Raw genomic sequence first — 18,366 nt, forward strand, 5'->3', positions numbered from 1 at the left:
TGAAAAACGTCTAGGCGCCCGTGACCTAAATGTGCCCAACAAACCTAATGATTTGACCAACTGTTTGTGTAGATTTGCTTGATCTGTTGACAGTTTTATTTGAGATGAGTGTGTTTTAAATAATTTTAGGCTTTTATTCATTCCGACAAGTTAGTTTCTTAAAAGATACTACTGTGATACTATCTGAAAACTTTTGCCTTCAGCACAAGCTCGCTAGTTCGAATCTTGCTCGAGGCGCCTATCCGTCGTCTTTTCCAGTCAAACACCACGCGACTGCTTCACTGGTGATCTCACAGAACCAAAGGGGCTCTGATTTCTAAAATACACTTTTTTCTTAGACAGAACCAAGCTGTAACCTTTAGGGACGGACTTGCGGGTTGAAAATTCGGCCATTGTCGCCAGATGCAAATGAGTCTCCAACGATGTCAGTGACAAGGCAAGTGCGCGCTACCATCTGATCTGTGATAGAGTTGTGTTTTAATCTTTCACACTTTCTCCCAGCGCGATAAAATGGCCGTCACTATCAGCTGACAGAGAATGTCATTGCCAGCGAACAGAGGAAATTGTGCCTTGAAGTTCGCAGTAATTGAATTTGTAAAAGTCATCATATTACCCTATAATGTGATATGCAGATTCAGAGAGAGGGGCTCCAATTTACAAAGGGGAGAGAACGGGCTATGAAATTGGCACCATTCCCCCGTCAGCCGACCCCTCCCTCCTCACCGCACACAGAAACATCCCAATCATTAACTGGGTTTCACATTTCACAAGATTGCTGCTGGTGCTATAGCGTTTCATCCTCCCTGCATTTCCACGACACCGGGGCAGATCTAAAGCGTTTTGTTAGGAACAGTGGGGAAATGAGGCTGATTATTCTACGCCACAGTGTGACCTGGAAGGATTTAAACGGCTTCCATAAACTTGCTCACATTTGGTAGAAAATAGTAACAAGAGACAAAATAGAAACAATAACCCAAACACTGACCTATAAGCTGGTGTCGCTTTTTACTCCGGCTGCACTATATAGCCTATTGCAATCCAATCAAAATCGCAAAGGCTGCAATAATTTTTGAAATAGAATGTCCTCTCCAAATAGCAACTCCTTTTTACAGAAAAATCACTTTTGTTAGACCTCTTCAAACATGTTCTGAAATGCATGGGATTCTTGTATTAAGTCAGTTCATGTTTTCAGTCTTCTGTCAAATGGGAACGCTTCTGTTTGTTTACAATGTGCACTCTGAACATTACCCTACTCTTTAAACATATATTACTGATTGACTGATTTATTTATTATTATTATTATTATTATTATTATTATTATTATTATTATTATTATTAATTTATTTTTTACTTATATTAAAAAGTAGGGTTGCACATATTGACATTTGGACACTTTCATTATATATTATTGGTAAAAGGCTATACCAACAATCAAAACACACTGTGATAATCCGTTACACTGCTTTGTGTCTAAAGTAGGGTAAAAATGAATAAATAGAAATAACACTAGTAGACTGTAATCTGTAGTAGCTTGTCAGTGGTAGTCACATGTTCGTCGGCCACTGTTCCTGAATCAATTTTAATCGATTACAACAGGCTCTGTGTACACCAGTGCCCGGCAACCTCATCGTTAGCGTTACTACTTCCTGTCCATTTTGATGTCTATGAGGTTTTGCAGATTTACTAACATAATATTTAAATATAAGTCGGTTGGCAGACAGTTGTGGATGAATGTTAGTGACAAGATGTTAAAAACTACAGAAATAAAATAAATACTTCTACTTCTGTGTTTAGAAAGAGAGATGTTTGTGTTTCAATGCTAACGCTAAGGCATAATGAGGCATAATAATTATTAAAACAACACCACAAACTGAAGTATTCTACATATAAAAAAATTGGGTAGTCTTTATTTTAATTTATTTGAATTTTAATTATTCAATAAAATTAAATGTTTATTTCAGCCTAGAAATAAAATCTATACTTTTGGAAGAAAAATGGTAAGCAGAGTTTGAAATAGTTTTTGTAAAATCTGACTTTTAGATAATAACATTTTAATAGTCATTTCCTTGGCAATTTAGAAACATATAATTTTTGAATTTCAGAATTTCACTAATATTATTCCACTAGCACTTGAGATTTGAGTTCATAAATGTTAATAAAACACACTATTATTTATTAAGGGTGGAACAAGACAATACTATTATAATAATTTATAATAAAATTTGGTGTGATTCACATCACAATTTTAGCCTCACAATTGTTTAAAAAAAATATTTTATTATACATTTTGCTGTCATTATAACACTACTTTTTAGAACTAGCTTCCCAAACAAAATATAAACACATGGGGATGTCATTTTTCTGAGAAGTATTCAGTTCAAAGTTCAGATTTTACACATCCAGACGATTTGACAAAGAGACTGAAATATGAACTGACAAACTAATACAAGAATCACATTTCAGAACAGGATTAGCAGTTTTTATGCAGAACAATTATGGTTAAGGTGAAGGTACGCACACTTTAATGTCCCCATAAGAAAGTTTGTCCTCTGCATTTGACCCATCCCTCAAAGTCACTAGGACATTTCCTCAGGAGCAGTGAGCGTGCAGTCCCGTGCCCAGAGACCCGTGTCCATAATCTTGTTGCTAGGCTTGGTCAGGACTACCTTCACTGGAGGATTGTACCAATGAAATTTGCTAATTGCACTGATTTAAACCGAAATTTAGATTCAATGACGTTTAATCTTGCAACCCTACCTCAAACTGAATGAACCACTCTTACCTTTCTGGCTGTCGATGACAAAGTTGCCCTCCTCATTCCCACTTGTTATTTTGTAGGTGATCCCATCTCCATCGGGGTCCTTCGCCAGCACTGTAGCTACCAGAGTGTTGGGCCCAGCATCTTCAGAGACAAACGTGCGATATCTGATCAAACACAGAGGGAGACATGGTATGAACACGTGAACATACACACACGCAGGCAGCGCTCCAGGTGAAAATGAGTCACATTCACGTCCGCTTTGATCAGCCTTTCAAATCAATTCTTCAAGCAACACAGCAAAGGCAAAGACGTGACACAGCATCAATAATTTACTGTGGAATATCATCCAATACAGGCAAGTTGGAGGGCACAAATAATATAATCAGAGGTGGGAAGTACTCAATTACATTTACTTGGGGAAAAAATGTACTTCACAAGAGTATGACACAAAAATTTGACTTGAATAATATTTAGTTTGAAGTAGGGATTACAGGATACACATTTTTTTGAGCTGTTATTTGTTGATACCAATATTAAGCTTTTAAAATCTATAGTACAGACCAAATTTATGTTAAGTTACACTGAAGGTTACAAAAGAACGTATCGCTTTTGTAAAAAATAATAACAAAATAATATCTGTGCCAAATATTAGCTACATTTTCAATATCGGACTGAAGAATTTCTTGGACCACTACTTACTTTTTCTTGAGTAATATTACTTTGAAGCAGCTTTACCCTTACTTGAGTATATTTTTCGCTACTCTACCCACCTGAAAATAATCCACAGTCGGCGTCAGTTGCAGCCGCTGCGAAAATCCATATAGACAGTGAGTGTGTGTTCTCCCAAGCGTCACAGGTTTTTGACCCCCTTTCGCGGCCCCTTCCTTTATCACACCTTTTGTCAGAGTACCTGCAATCTAACAAGTTTCCAAGTGACAGAGTGAGAACATGGAGCAGGCTGCGGCGGTTGCAGGTGGTGAAAACAAGATCCTATTCCCCTGTGATATGCCGACAGTAAAACAAGAGTTTGAGCGGAAAATGTACTAGTCCCTCTTCTGACCAACTGACTGACTCTGGCAAAGCTATGTTTACTAAGTTTTGTAGGATTTTTCTGCAGAAATGAAATGACCGGGTTAAATATTTGTGATTTTATCAGATTCTTTCAGATTTGAGTTGAAAATACTATTTAATCCATAAAACAAACATGTCTCTTGCCCCTCATCTATACTCGGTCAGTTTTCTACTTCAACATCGACTGGCCCAGGGACTACACTGCACAGGTGGAAGTATATAAATGGACATAGCTAGCATGCTAACCGCCATGTCCTAAGTAGGGAGTGAGCATGGTGTGATTCATCTCCATCGCCTCAATTCCAATTCACTTTCTATTTAAAAAAAAAAAAAGACGTCATCCCTCTCTCTGTAGCTGCTGCAGTCAGACTCATCATTTCTTCAAATCCTGCTTCACATGATCCTGAAGTTATTTTGCTATTTTGAAGATATCAACTATAATGACAGACCAATCAGGTACTCTCATTCCCCAAGGTCGCTCTGGCAAGCTTTGGCAACAGCACGGCTAAGCGCCCACCCCTCACTCCTGATTGGCTTTCCGGTTGCTACCATACGCTCGGTCGGAATTCCAAATACGGAACTCGGCTCCAAATTAGCCGCTATAACTGCAAGCCTCAATTGGCTTCGTTTGGCTGGAGCAGAACGCTATGGGTGACGTTATACTCCCTTAGTCCACTTTTTTATATAGTGTACGGCTGTAACCAGGTACAAAGCATCTTTCCTTTTTTTTTGGTGAAAGTAAACTTGTCACTGTACCAGAAAAGAAAAAAACAAACAAACAAAAAACATCCTTCTAACGATGCTGGGATAAACTTTCTGCTGTCAATTTCTGGTGCCATTTTTTTTTTTTTTTCATTTATTGTAATTTTCTATACGGGAGAATTCATCCATCTAACCAACAAGTTGAAGTCGTCAAAACATTAAAGCCGTGAACTCTGATTGCATGCTGATTGATGAGTTCTATTCATTACTGCAAATGTGTAAATCCCACTTCACCAACAGACAGTGAGTTGGACAGCATAACCAATATTGCTTCTTTACTTTAAGAAGAAGAATAAATCAATGTGCATTCCCTCTGGCATACACAGCACCTCTTCTGTATGCAAACCCAGGGCCTTGTATTCCCATGCCACTAATATTAAATGCACAATACATGCATGTCAGTAACTTGCAAGGTAAACTGTGAACTGTATAAAGCTTGAGGACGTTTAAATCATCAGAAATAAATAGAAATTGTGAGTTAATTTTATATTTATTTCGTAAAGATATGTATTTTTTATCAAGAGCGTATTGCAAGCTGGGTTTTCTTCTATAAAGCAAAAAAAAACCCTTCAGTTTGGTCTTCACATCTTACTATAGCACTTTGAAAGCAGTTTTGAACTCTCTTTAACACACAGCTTTGAAAAGAGGACGTGCTTGGAAGGCATGTCTGCACCATTGACTTTAAGTTCACCCTTTACTTTTTTAGAGCAAATATTGGATTGAAACTTAGAACTGTACAGAACATGAAGGACCAGAGCTCAAACACCTTGGGTAAGTAGAAGGATTTTATTAAGTTGTACATGTTGGTTTTACTGAAATGGGGTAAAAGTAGTCAGAGAACAAATGAAAACAAAAAGAAAGATGCGTTATAACATTTGCAATTTGAAGCAGAACGAGTTCAGTGACGGTTTATGGACTTGCAGCAGAAGTTTAGATTTTTACCTATGATGCAACAATTCAGGCAACATGCGAAAAGAGCAATTTTGAGAGCTCAGAGAAGAAGACTTTGGATTGCTGCATTAATGGAAGTGTGAATGAAGTAAAATCTTGTATTTGTTTGTCAATTCATAGTTCAGTTTTTTGCAAAGATTTGAAATATGAACTTTGAACAGAATCCTATATCTAAAACGAGTGTTTCCTTGTCAGAAAAAAATCCTAATTACATATTTTTCCATTATCGTGCAGCACTAAACTCCAGGTAACAATATAACATGGTAAAAAGTCAATTTTGCATAATATTTATCCTTAAATAAATGCTGAATCTAGACATATATTGTGTTAAAGTCATTCCAAATAAGCAAAGCGCACAAGATAGTAACATGATTAACTCAACCATCACAAAAAAACGTGTGAAAACACTTTTAAAGAGAGGGTATTGCACTTCTGTTGTATTAACTGCCAACACATAACATATTTAGATCACCATGTTACCTTTTATTGTTTTAAACATGCTACATTTGCAGCAAACACTGATTTAAATATGTAACTAGTTTCAATTTAATTTTTGAACCCACCCCTCTTACTCTCCACGATAAGTCACTTCCCCTTCAGAGCGCTATCAGAACACAATCAAAGTGCATCCTGTGAATGAAACTATTGCACATCGTGTCAGATTTGTGAAGTTGTAATGTATATTCTGTATCATAAATGCTGTGTAAGAGTATGGATGACGTAAACACATGTGGGCTGAGCATTGTACAGGTTCGTAGTGCTGACTGTAGGGCCAGGGTTCGGCTAGTGCCTCGCTAGACTACTCAAACATGCTTGGATTACATATCAAATCTCTAAGAATTAATACTGTTGAAGGATGTCATGGTTTTCACAAAATGGGTCATATCGAAAACAGGAGCTTGTTGCTAACTAAGCTGTGACAAACAACAGCCGAGGGAAAAAAAAAACAGTGAACTACTCAATGTGTTTGGTGTGACTCATGGCCTATCCATGTGTGCATGTCCTCTCAGTCTCAGCTCTGACTGTCTGACATAACAGTAATAGGCCTGCACATCCATCTGCTCCTCTGTCACTCTCACAACCACTGCGCGTTCATCATTCAAACAAGACACTCTCATTAGAACTAGGCAGTAGGGTTGTCTTCGGAGCAATTCATCTGACTAGTGAGCATCGCTTGAGAGGTGCATTCATTATCAGCTCATAGATTCTTTAGTGACTGTGTCTGCGTTTAAAGGCAGAATTAGTTACCCGTATGCACAATGTACTTTCAAAAGCGCAGTATTCTCTCGTTTTACTGTTAATGTCACTCATGCAACGGCTCATAGGAGAAATGGCACTGCTACTGATTTCAGCGGCTTTGTTTACATGCACACCGAAACTACTGAACATTTAAGATTATTTAAATGACACGCAATCCCCAAAATCAAATGTGAGTAATCAGAGGTACCAGGATAAGAAGAAAGAGGATTTTGAGGGTTTGCATGTCATTTTAATAGTCTTATATAAAAAAAAAAAAAACAAAAGAACAAAAGAATCTGATAATAGGGCGACAGCAGCTCAGTTAGTTTGTCCACTGATCCGAAGATTGGAAGTTTGAATCCCGCTCTCAACATAAATATCACTGATAGAGCGGTCGGATCCACTGACAGATGAATGCTTTTGTCGTGTACTTGGGCAAGACACTCAACCTCCCTCCGTCCTCAGTGTCTGCTTACATTGGTGTATGAATTTGTGTGTGAATTGGTGAGTGGTTCCTTGAAGTAAAGTGCTTTGAGTGCCTCAAAGATGGAAAAGCTCTATATAAAATGTGACAATTTACCATAATAATCAGATTCTGAGTGCACATGGAATAATAGTGAGTGTTGAGAAGACTGTTATTCAATATTGACCCATGTCAAGGCTAGTATAGCCTTGACATGGGTCAAGTATTTTATCATTTCCCTGTTTGCAAACATTTAAACTGAATATGCAAAAATATATACACACATCGACAAGGACATAAAGACAGACATAAGGTATTTAAAGAAAACCAACCTTGTACATTATGCTGTGTTATTATGATGCATGTCAGAAAGGGAGCAGATGGAACTATAAACTTTAGTCTCACTTCGTAATTTCATTATTTCTCCTTAGGTTAGTAATTTTTTATGTCACAAATAAAATGCAAGAAGGTATGTAGCCTGTTTGTCTCAGGGAAATGGTATTGCTTTGCGTAGAATGGCATTATCTCCATTCAATTCATTTAGTTACAGGTATTTTTATTACTCAAACATGCATTTTACTGGGAATGGGGTCACCTCTTCACAAACCTAACCTGTAAATTGGCAAGGTCACATCTCCTAGCTGCCTCCATGCAGATAGACAAGTTTAATGCCGTACTGTTGATAACTCCAGACAAAGATCCATGGATACAAGCAGATGATGTACCTGTATTCCTCCTCCTCTTGCCCGCCTTCAAAATTCAAATACGTGTCACATCCAAAGTAATTGAACTTTGGTCCCAGCTTCTTGAACACATCTTTGCCACTGCGGCTGCATCAGAGTCATTTCAGCCCACAGTGTGCTAGCGGTGCACTTCCCTCCAAATCAATACTCAACTCAGTCAGATGCTGCACTGCACTTCTTTATTATGTACTTTTAAAGGTACAAAGTGCACATTGATCAAACGGCCCCCACTTGTGGTTGGAGGAAGCTATTTGAAAAGATCATTAGATAATTGCTTGTATTTATCACACCTGAAAGCCATAAAGTACTCAGGGACCCCTTATGTGATCCTACAGACAATTCATCGCCAAAATTAGAGTTGTCTGCGCACTCCAATTTATGCAGGACACAAAGCTCTTTTGTCCCCGCTCCACAAATTAACTTTACATCTCCATTACAGATGCACAGTGTGTAATTATCCTGCATTCAGATGGCTCTGCTTATAATTAGGCCTATGATTACAACTGCGTACAGTGGCTAATGTCGCTCGCTACAGGTCTGCACAACAAGCTAAGCGGACAGGGCTAATTTGTAAACTATTTAATATTCGTATAAGTATTCTAAATGGTGAGGCGGCCTGGAAAGTGGAACGGCTATGGGGTTTAATTTCGATAAAAAAGACATGGAGCTAGCGTGAATTCAGCTTGGAAAACCTAGCTCTGTTCTCGTCTACTGCTTCTCCAGAGTTTACCGGTCTTCATCACTGCCCCCTACTACTCCTCTCCTCCTCTTCATCCAACCAGCACCCAGTTTGCCCTGTTTAAACCCCCATCACAGATTCACGGTTGCTTCAGTTCATGCCACGCTCCACCATCTCCTCAGCGCTCTCTCGGTTCTGCATCGTCTCCTCGTTTCTTCACTCCCTCAGTCTCACCTCGACCACCTCCAGCGTCCACACCTCAGGGGGGAAGACATCTCCTAAAGGTCATAAAACTGGGACGCCCTTCATCGCAATGTCTTCTGCCGTGGTCTGAGCGGCACAGATAACTCATTCAATAAAACTGACTGATACTTTTCTTTCGTGTCGTTCGAGTCTTTCCAGGTTGAAATGGACTCAAGCCTGTCACGATAACAAATTTCGAAGTGCTGAAGTAAATATATATGATAAACAATAATGCCAAAAAGCAAATTTATCCCCAAAAAAGTTTTCTAAATATACAAAATTGTTAAAATAATATGAGCTGCAATAAACAGATAACAAAACGCAACACTTAAGTAGCTAGTTTGCGTCTATAAAGAGTCCTAGAAGTTCATAATTCGACCTTCTACAGCCCAGATCTCCTCGTGATAAAGATTCATTACTAAATATTTCTCACTAGTACAAAGAAAAAGTCTCCATAATAAATACTTACCCCCAAAAATGATTGTTCCATCTGTTATGTATTGAAGGTCTAGTGCACATGTGTCAAACTCAAGGCCCCCGGGTCAAACGTGGCCCTCTGCATCATTTTATGTGGCCCTCGACAGGATAAATTAAAAGCTATGGTCGTCTTAAAATGTCATTTTATCAGTAGATACGCAGTTACACAGCCATATTTTTTACATCTAGGCAAATGGATACGCAATATTTGAAACTTTAATAAGTAATAAATACAGAAACAGTTAATTAACAAGTTAAAAAAGTAGCTAGATGTATTTTACACCCCTGTTTTTGTCACTCCGGGTCTAGTCGGAGGAATAGTAATGCAGATGAATGGCGGGCCCCCATCATCTCATCAAGAGCATTGCTATCGTGGCACCTATGGGCAGTAATAGCTTAGTAGGTCGTGCGTTTTCCCACTCACTCAAAGGTCGCCAGTTTGAGCCCCCCTCTCACTCTTAACTTCTATGTCTCCAACTGCACTATGTATGTGTGTGTGTGTGAATAGCTGAACGACTCTTCGATGTAAAGCCTAATTTCTGTTCCTCACGCATTACTAGCATCCTAATTATTTTTCCCGTAATTAGTTTAAAACCTCTTTTCACAACTTTCCAAGGCCAGAGTTGAGATCCGCTATCACGATAAAGCTAACAACAACAAGCATACTAACAGCACACTTTCTGACTCTCGAACAATAAAACGATCTATAATTAGACGCCGACAGCACACGGCGGTCTCATTTTAACCGTTTTAACAGATGGAGAGGCCGAGGAGCGCCTGGTTACGCTGCTTCGATGGAGATAGGGCTGAAGGCGTGAAGAAAAAAGGGATTTATATGAGCGAAAGAAGACCTAACATGGTCTTTACCTCCAAAAAGCACCTTGGAAAAACAACACCCGTTATTATAGAACTGTACAGGGACAGTCGAGGATGCTTGGTACAATCACGACTCCGCAATCACACTCCAGCCGCAGCTCCAGTCTCAATTGGCGAGATCAATGCCGTAATCAACCGCAAGCCGACTCAGACATACTCCAACGCGCTAATTACTTTTAACCTTTTGTTTAACTTTTCTGTGTGAGTTTGTTTCCATCGGGCTAATCCATGGCGCAGTAATAGATGTCTCCCCTTGGCCATTACCTTATGTCAGTTGTGAAAATAAAGTAGTGAATTTAATTATTGAGTTCGGCAGGTTTGCACTGATAAGCTGGAGATTTGGAAAAGGTGGAGAGAGTGGATACTTATTTGTGTACACACTAAGAAGTTAATGGCTTCAGGGACCTGATCCGGCTGATATACAAATCTGTTTTAATATTCATAGGGGTTGCTCATTAATTGCTATTCCGCTTACTTACATTTGTAGGGGTATTGTACTATTTGTCAACAATAGAAGGGTTTTTCTTTCCAAAACATTAACAGCTTTGTCAATACAATAGAGAGTGTTTCTATATAATTGTATATTCATGGCTTGTGGCTTTAATTATTATGTTAAATTGATTCTATGGCTGACAGGGAACACATGTAACTAAAATGGCTTATGTAATTAGTCTAGGTTAAAATTCAGGAGGTCAAAATGGTGCGTGGGACTAAGCGTGTCTGTAGCCAAAATGAATATCTGGTATGAATCAACAGTACAGTGAATTGTAATGGTGTAATAATGCAATGGATTTATATAGCACTTTTGAAGACGCCCAATGCGCTTTACAGTACAGTATTCATTCACTTTACACTCGGTGGTAATAAGCGACTCGCCACAGCTGCCCCCTCCAACCAACTCTCATACACACACCGCATTCATACTACGCCATGTGGCTGAAGTCTCTTGCCTTAGGATACGACAACAGTTTTACCACTGGCACCCCACTGTGGCACCTGGTATTTCCAACAGTCTCCCATCCAAGTACTAACCAGACCTGGCCATGCTTTGCTTCTGCGATCTGATCTCAGGTTTTGACAAGCTGGTATGGCCACATGGTGCGTTATATAATCGGGCTGTACGGTTTTGGAAAAAAACTGAGCAATTAGATCTGCAATTTGTGTTTTCAAATCACATTTCGATTGATGATGCAGATTTTAAGCTAAGAGAAGATTGAATTGCTAAACTAAAAACATATATTTCAGGAGGTAGAGGTTTAAACTACTAGATTAGCAAGTGTTTATTTCTTTATTTACGTTCATTATCTAAAAACTACTACTATTACTGCTACTGCTACGACTACTATAATTGGGGTACGTACAACTGTAATGTGAGTGTGATATCTTGTGCAGCTATATTATTAAACAATGCCTTGGTAGCATCTTCCTCAAACCAACAGTGATATGTCTGGGGAGACTCCCGGAGAAGTTTCCATGACAACGTACAAGCGGCACTAGTACATTAATGGGCGTGCGAAGGTGAAGTGACAAGCCTCACTTAGATGAAATATGGTCACAGTGTCACTCGCCAAAGAGAGTCGCACCGCACACAAGAGCCAGATGTCACGGAGGAAAATAAATAAATAAAAAAATACTGCCTGGCTATTTTTCCTTCTGTGCCTGTCAATAACTATCAACAGTCCTGGCAGCACTCACTAAGAAACGCCAAAGAAACCTACTTCACAAGCAGTGTATTGTTTTGCTGAAGAAGACTTACTGATTGGCACACACTCCGCCTCTCATTGCGCACTGCTAGTCATTATCGCATGCTTCCAACTCTGCACAATCAATAAAAATAGGGCAGATTTTCAGCCTCCATAATGATACAGTTAATGACCTCTCTCTATCTGCCTGCGTCCATCACATGCTACACTCAAGAGCTGATCAACTCTGCGCACTCCTAAACGCCCAAGAAAACGCACACATTTTATATTCTCAGCTTTGACATTCTAAAACCTTCCTGCTGTGTTGTTGTTGTTGTTTTTTTGGTGGAGGGTTCACTACAGGCTCTTTCTTGTCTCTATGGAGATGTTATCTACTTTGACGATGTTTAATCCAGGCTCAAAAAGGTTCTGTTGAGTTGTGCATATGACTGAAAGGTTTTTATTCTGCACTCTTCTCTTTTAATGTTGATTTTATGATGATTATTTAGGTTTTGATTTGTTTCAATTGTAATTTTAATCTCTTTCTTATTCTGTAAAGCATTTTGAATTACTTTGTGTACCAAATGTGGTATATAAATAAACTTCCCTTGCCTTGCCATTGCTTTGTCAGTAATGCTCCACAGTATGGCATTAAACTGATCTGTCTTTATGAAGCAAGCAAGCAGGCAAGCCACCAGGTCAACTTACTGGTAAGACCTGTGGAGAGACAAACCAGCTCATAGTAAGAATGTGTTTTTCAAAGTGTTTTTGACCAATAATAACAATTGTATATGAATAAATGCAAGTTGTATTAGTGTCATATTGTGGAATATTTGTGGCAATGCATGGAAATCTTCATGGAGACTAGTAGAAGGCAGATGCTCCAGCAAAAAAGTTACGTAGTGGACCTTTAAAGTTAGACCGTACAGTTGAAATCAGTTTACATACGCTATATAAAAAGACACATGCTTTTTTTTTTTTTTTTTTTTTTTTTTTTTAAATCAGAACTTATTGAAAATGTATAGTCGGATCTGAAAAGCCATGTGTGAGCAGGGCGGCCTACAAACCGACTCAGTTACACCAGTTCTGTCAGGAAGAAGAATTTCCAAAATGTTTGACCCAAGACGTACAGTTTAAAGGCAATGGTACTGAATACGGAAGGAATAAGGAAGAACAGAGCCAGGACAAGAATAGGACCAAAAAACAAGTCTGGATCAGGACTCAACTGGACTCAAACGCGAAATGTGAATGCAGATTACATGTGGTGCTGTTGGCGTGATGTGGCTTTGAATTCAAAACACAAATGCTGCAGTTATTTAGGTAATTGAACGCCATCTTCAAACAACAAAATACAAGACCTATACAAAAAATATATGAGAATTCTGTATTCATTCAGCAGTTCAGTTCATACACCGAACATACACTGTGAACAGAATCTTGAGCTGAATTCTAAAACTTAAATCACAAAAAGATCAAAATTACAAGACCTGCCACCGAAAAAGTACAAATACCTACTTCTGAATACTTGTATTTCTGTGTAGCTATTCCAGAAAAAAAAAGTATTTCAATGCGTCTACACAAATGTTTTTAAATACGTGTGAATCTTTTATTCATTCAGCAGTGCATTAAAATGTGTTAATTTGAAATCATAAATTGCAAATGAATCAAAACCGCATAATTTGTCAGAAAAAAGAAAAAAATACAATTACAGTTTTCTTAGTTCTTCAAAATCGTGAAGCCACAGCTAGCTTTGAGTGGCCATATTTCTGTGCATCTGTTCCGGAGGGTTGAGGACTGATTATTCCGCTGTCACTGACGGTAAATCAATACAGGCCATCACCACTGCACACAGGGCTCACCCCCATCTCCACATAAACAACACAACACATGCATATCAGATGAATGATGCATGAGCGCGCTTTATAACTGCGTGGCTCTGTCCATACCAACATCCCCTCTCAATTACGAGCGCACATCCACATACACACACAGCCTGGCCTCTAGAGAGCGCTGGTGGGCACGGCTGATTGACCTCACTTCACCAATCTGCCCAGCTCTCTGCCAGAAAATCAACCAATTAAAAGGAGCGCGCGACACTACGGGGAATAGCTGTGGAATTGTGGGTAAGGCCAGATGCTATGTGGAATTGAGAAGCAGCTGTGAGGCTTGACCTGACAAGACAGGTCCAGTTGTGATCCCGTTCCCCAGGTCTCCAATACTCTCCAAGGTGATGTACAGGCAATAACAGTAAGTGTAGGATGTGTTTGTTATTCTGGTGCCCGATGTACGTATAGGGAGCGGGATCAAACATCAAAAATCGAGTACTGTGAACAGAATCGCCCATTTATTGCAAGCAGGTAGTGTTAGTTTGAGCGTTGGCCATTGTGGTTGATTAACTCTGTTGATTAACACTGCTGGACCACTACTCGTGAATATATCTGACACACTGTTGTGGTAGAATACATGTGAGTGAAAGCTAACTCTAGTAGCTTTCATCGGTTTGCTAACGTGTCAATAGAAAGCTGCAAGTTGATGGGTGACACAAAATCCGATCTCTATTACACTGAGCAGAGCAAAGCGCAAAGACTCATTTACATTTTGGGCCTTTTTTTCTGTTATCAACCTTTAATTAACCAGGAAAGTCCCACTAAGATTCAGAATCTCTCTCAGGAGGCTAGGACTCTCTTTCAGAAGATTGTACATGGTTTTAATAGAGGAAATCTACCCAGACACAGGGAGAACATGCAAACTCCACCTCTGCCCTACCACAGTGTCTTCTTTTTATAAATTGCCTATCAAGATGAACATAAGTCTGAACTCAAGACATGAATTTACTCATGATTAATTAATTTCAAAATAGTGTAAGTCCTCATTTGTCCAACAGTGGTCGATGGTAGAAAGGGTTTATTTATTTTATTTATTTTTTCTTTATTTAACCTTTATTTAACCAGGAAAGTCCCATTGAGATTACTAATGTCTTTTTCAAGGGAGCCCTGGCCAAGACAGCATTACATTACACACAGACATTTCAACACATCACAAAATGGATTCTTAAAAGCAATTACAAATCATAGACTTAATTTCCAAACCTTTCAACATAGATTTAAACTGAACTATTGAAGTCAGTTCTTGTAATTTCAAGACTTTTTGTAAATTATTCCATGTTGAAGGCGCAGAATATTGAAATGCCACTTTACCAGTCTCTGTGCGGACACTTGGGACAGAAAGCTGCAGTTTTGTGATCGCAGAGCATAATGTCCATCTGCTTCATGATGAATATACGTACATGGATATGGAGGGAGCAGACCCATAATCCCTTTGTAAATGAACATGTACCAGTGACTTAGCCTGCGAGTGTCCAGTGCTGCCCAACCAACACGTGTGTACAGTTCACAGTGGTGTGTCCGAGGCTTACAGTTTGTGATAAATCGCAGAGGCATGATGGTAAACGGAGTCCAGCAATTTTAGTGCTTCGGTTGGGGCATTCATATAAATAACATCTCCATAATCAAGAATTTAAAAGGTAGTCATCACAATGTTTTCAAATTTCATACATTGCAACAGTAGTGCTCTGAAGTCTAGTATTGGATTTGCATTGGAGAATAAAATATCATTACCATAAAAGTATAACTGCAAAATGAAGGATTGAAACACCATAATGACGACTATAACATCACTAAGCGCTGCATCATATCTTACTACAACATACAGCGTAGCCTAACCTCGCAATTGCATCAGCCCGCTCAGAATGCTTTCCATTTTTGAACTTCCAAAAATATTTCAAACTATGACGGATGTACCTGACATACCAATGAACCCAACCCACAAAGCTTGACCTAGTTCTTTATAAGTGTGCATGGCTGAATATTATACCGTCCAGTCCAATCCATCTACCAGCCTTCATAGAATTACATTACACCTTATGTTCCATTCGTACACCATTTATCCTCTCCTGTACCAACATCCATCATTTTTCAAAGTTCATTTCACATAGACTTTCTTATACTTACATGTGCTGGGAGAACTCGGGTGCTTCATCATTGACGTTAGCCATGCGGATCCGAACCGTGGTAGTTCCTGTCCGGGGCACGTCGCCTTTATCGATGGCCATCACCACAAACTCGTACAGATGGTTGAGCCTTTCATAGTCCAGGGGCCCGGCGGGGAAAATAGTCCCGTGCGGGGATATGGAGAAGTCTGGGCTCAGGGTGTAGTACGTGAGTTCAGCGTTGGCTTCGGAGTCGCAGTCAGTGGCCGAGACTGGAGTAGGACACAGATAAAGACATTATATAAATAACTAGTATGGAAATATTGAATAGCTAATTTGCAAAAAAGACAAAAAAAAGTTGGGGATTTTTTTTTTTTTTTTTTTTTGGCACCATCTTTTACATTTATTACCAATAAACATAGTTGAGCAGAATAAAGCTGAGTTACAAAGCTTTTTTTTTTCCCCTTTTAATTTGTAATTTCAGTTTTGCCCCCTGAAAGCACTTTACCGCAGTTTTAAGGAGGAATGGAACTGTATATATGCAAATGTATGTTTTTTAGCGCAGTTAAATTGATTTGGCTTTTGAAAACGCGCCTATACAAATAAATTGCATGCCTCCAACAATTCTTTAAATTGCTAATTTGCAAAAATAAATAAATAAAACAAAAAAGAAAAAAGTTGGAATTTTCTTTCTTTTTATTTGTTTTGCTACCATCTTTTACATTTATTACCAATGAAGATACAGTTGAGTGAAACTGGTTGCAAAAGTTGTTTTTTTTCTCCATGAATGTGTAATTTCAGTTTTTCCCCCTGAAAGCACTTTAATGCAGTTTTAAGGAGGAATGGAACTCTATATATGCAAATGTATGTTTTTAGCGCAGTTAAATTGATTTGGCTTTTGAAAACGCTCCTATGCAAATATTAAATTGCATGCCTCCATGTGTTTGTTTTTGCAAATTAATTCATATCTCACGAACTGCATTTCATATATAGCAGCACAGAGAGACATGAAATCCAAATAACTCCTCATCTTTTTTCAATTGCAGTATTCAACACCACCAAGCTATTATAGAGTTGTATTAGTGACGGAAAACACATTAGACAATCCCATATGTCCGTAATGTAAGCAGAAGTTCAACAAGTGTTATAGACAAGCTAGCTTTTAAAATGTCCGAGTCGCAGTGCCCTGGTAGCACCAACCTGCCCAAATTCAAAGCACAAAAGTCATGGGTGACATTTCAGTTAAAGGGTAAGAACTGGTTTGGCAGGATGTCTGTCAAGTTGTATCCGGAAAAGGTACTAGCCCAATTCCACTTTGTTAAACTGAAGAAGTGTGGCTGGACCATAGCCGCGCTTAGACAGACTGGAGATTTTTCCCATACCAAAGTGTACAAGCTTTTTTGGTGGTGTTCTCTGGCACAGAAAAGCCTTATATTGAACCCAGAATCATTTTGCCGTCTACATTTATGTTAGCTTGGGACTGGCTCAAAGACAAGACAAGTCATCCCATAGATATTTCTTTTTTCAACAGCTTTTACCAAACCAAGTCAATGCACTTTGTCATCTACAGAAATGAGTTTGTCTCTACTACTTCTATCCATTTTACCATTTCATCAAAATTGCTCTCTGACTAAACTGATTTGAACTTGCTGTCAATATCGCAAGGTCCCGGGTTGCGAGATAATAGACTGTAGACAACTGAATAAGATAATGAGATAATTCTTTGTGCCTTGTCAGCACCAAGAAGATTTGACTAGCGTCTCCAGCCTCGATATGACACAAGACAACCATGCGCAGTACAGTATGGGCACCGCTTTACATATTCACCTCTGGAATCACAAGGGGAATAACTTATTTGAAGAGCATGAACTGAAAAAGGATTGTCATTTTTAACTTCCACATTCTGTTCCCATATCACACATCGGGAATCCATTGGCGCAGGGGCAGGCTGGAGCTTAAATTGATTGCCTTGCTAAAATCGAGGAGAACTCCGGGGACTTGAATAAGCATATTTTCTGCTAACAAGAATATTTCAGCATCAAACTCTCAATTCTCCGATCCACCTGACTCTGAAGTGACTGCGCCGAAACAAACAGGCAAATGTATAAATATAGATTGATGAAAGTTTATGGGCTCTCAAATGATTGCTAAATGCGTTGTTTCATTAGACGAGACTAAAGTTTGCACGAATCCATCAATTTGCAACGGGTCCGCTTGGCTAATTCAGAACTATTAAAAAAAAAATACAGGCAAATCAATCACCATTAAAATATGATGAGTCTAGAAAACAAAATACTTTTTTCTTTTCTGCAAATGAAATATTATAAACACGATGTATGGCTTCATTAAATAACAGAGGATTGCAAAGTGATTCCATAGTAAAATTTGTTAATAAGGTCACTTTGGGCTAAAATGTAATTACAGGCTAACT

At 38.8% G+C, this 18,366-nt stretch overlaps 1 protein-coding gene across 1 annotated transcript in view; it reads right to left on the reverse strand.

The window, feature by feature from the left end:
* Positions 1 to 18,366, reverse strand: part of si:ch211-186j3.6 (neural-cadherin) — a 410,843-nt gene that overhangs the window by 220,753 nt on the left and 171,724 nt on the right. The window contains exons 6-7 of the mRNA XM_033991613.1: positions 15,958 to 16,207; positions 2,783 to 2,925 (exon numbers count right to left, since the gene is read on the reverse strand). Coding sequence (XP_033847504.1) covers positions 2,783 to 2,925; positions 15,958 to 16,207 — 393 coding nt within the window. The remainder of the gene's footprint in view (positions 1 to 2,782; positions 2,926 to 15,957; positions 16,208 to 18,366) is intronic.

The sequence above is a fragment of the Periophthalmus magnuspinnatus genome, chromosome 3 (assembly GCF_009829125.3).
Source record: "Periophthalmus magnuspinnatus isolate fPerMag1 chromosome 3, fPerMag1.2.pri, whole genome shotgun sequence".
NCBI classification, from domain to species: Eukaryota; Metazoa; Chordata; class Actinopteri; order Gobiiformes; family Gobiidae; genus Periophthalmus; species Periophthalmus magnuspinnatus.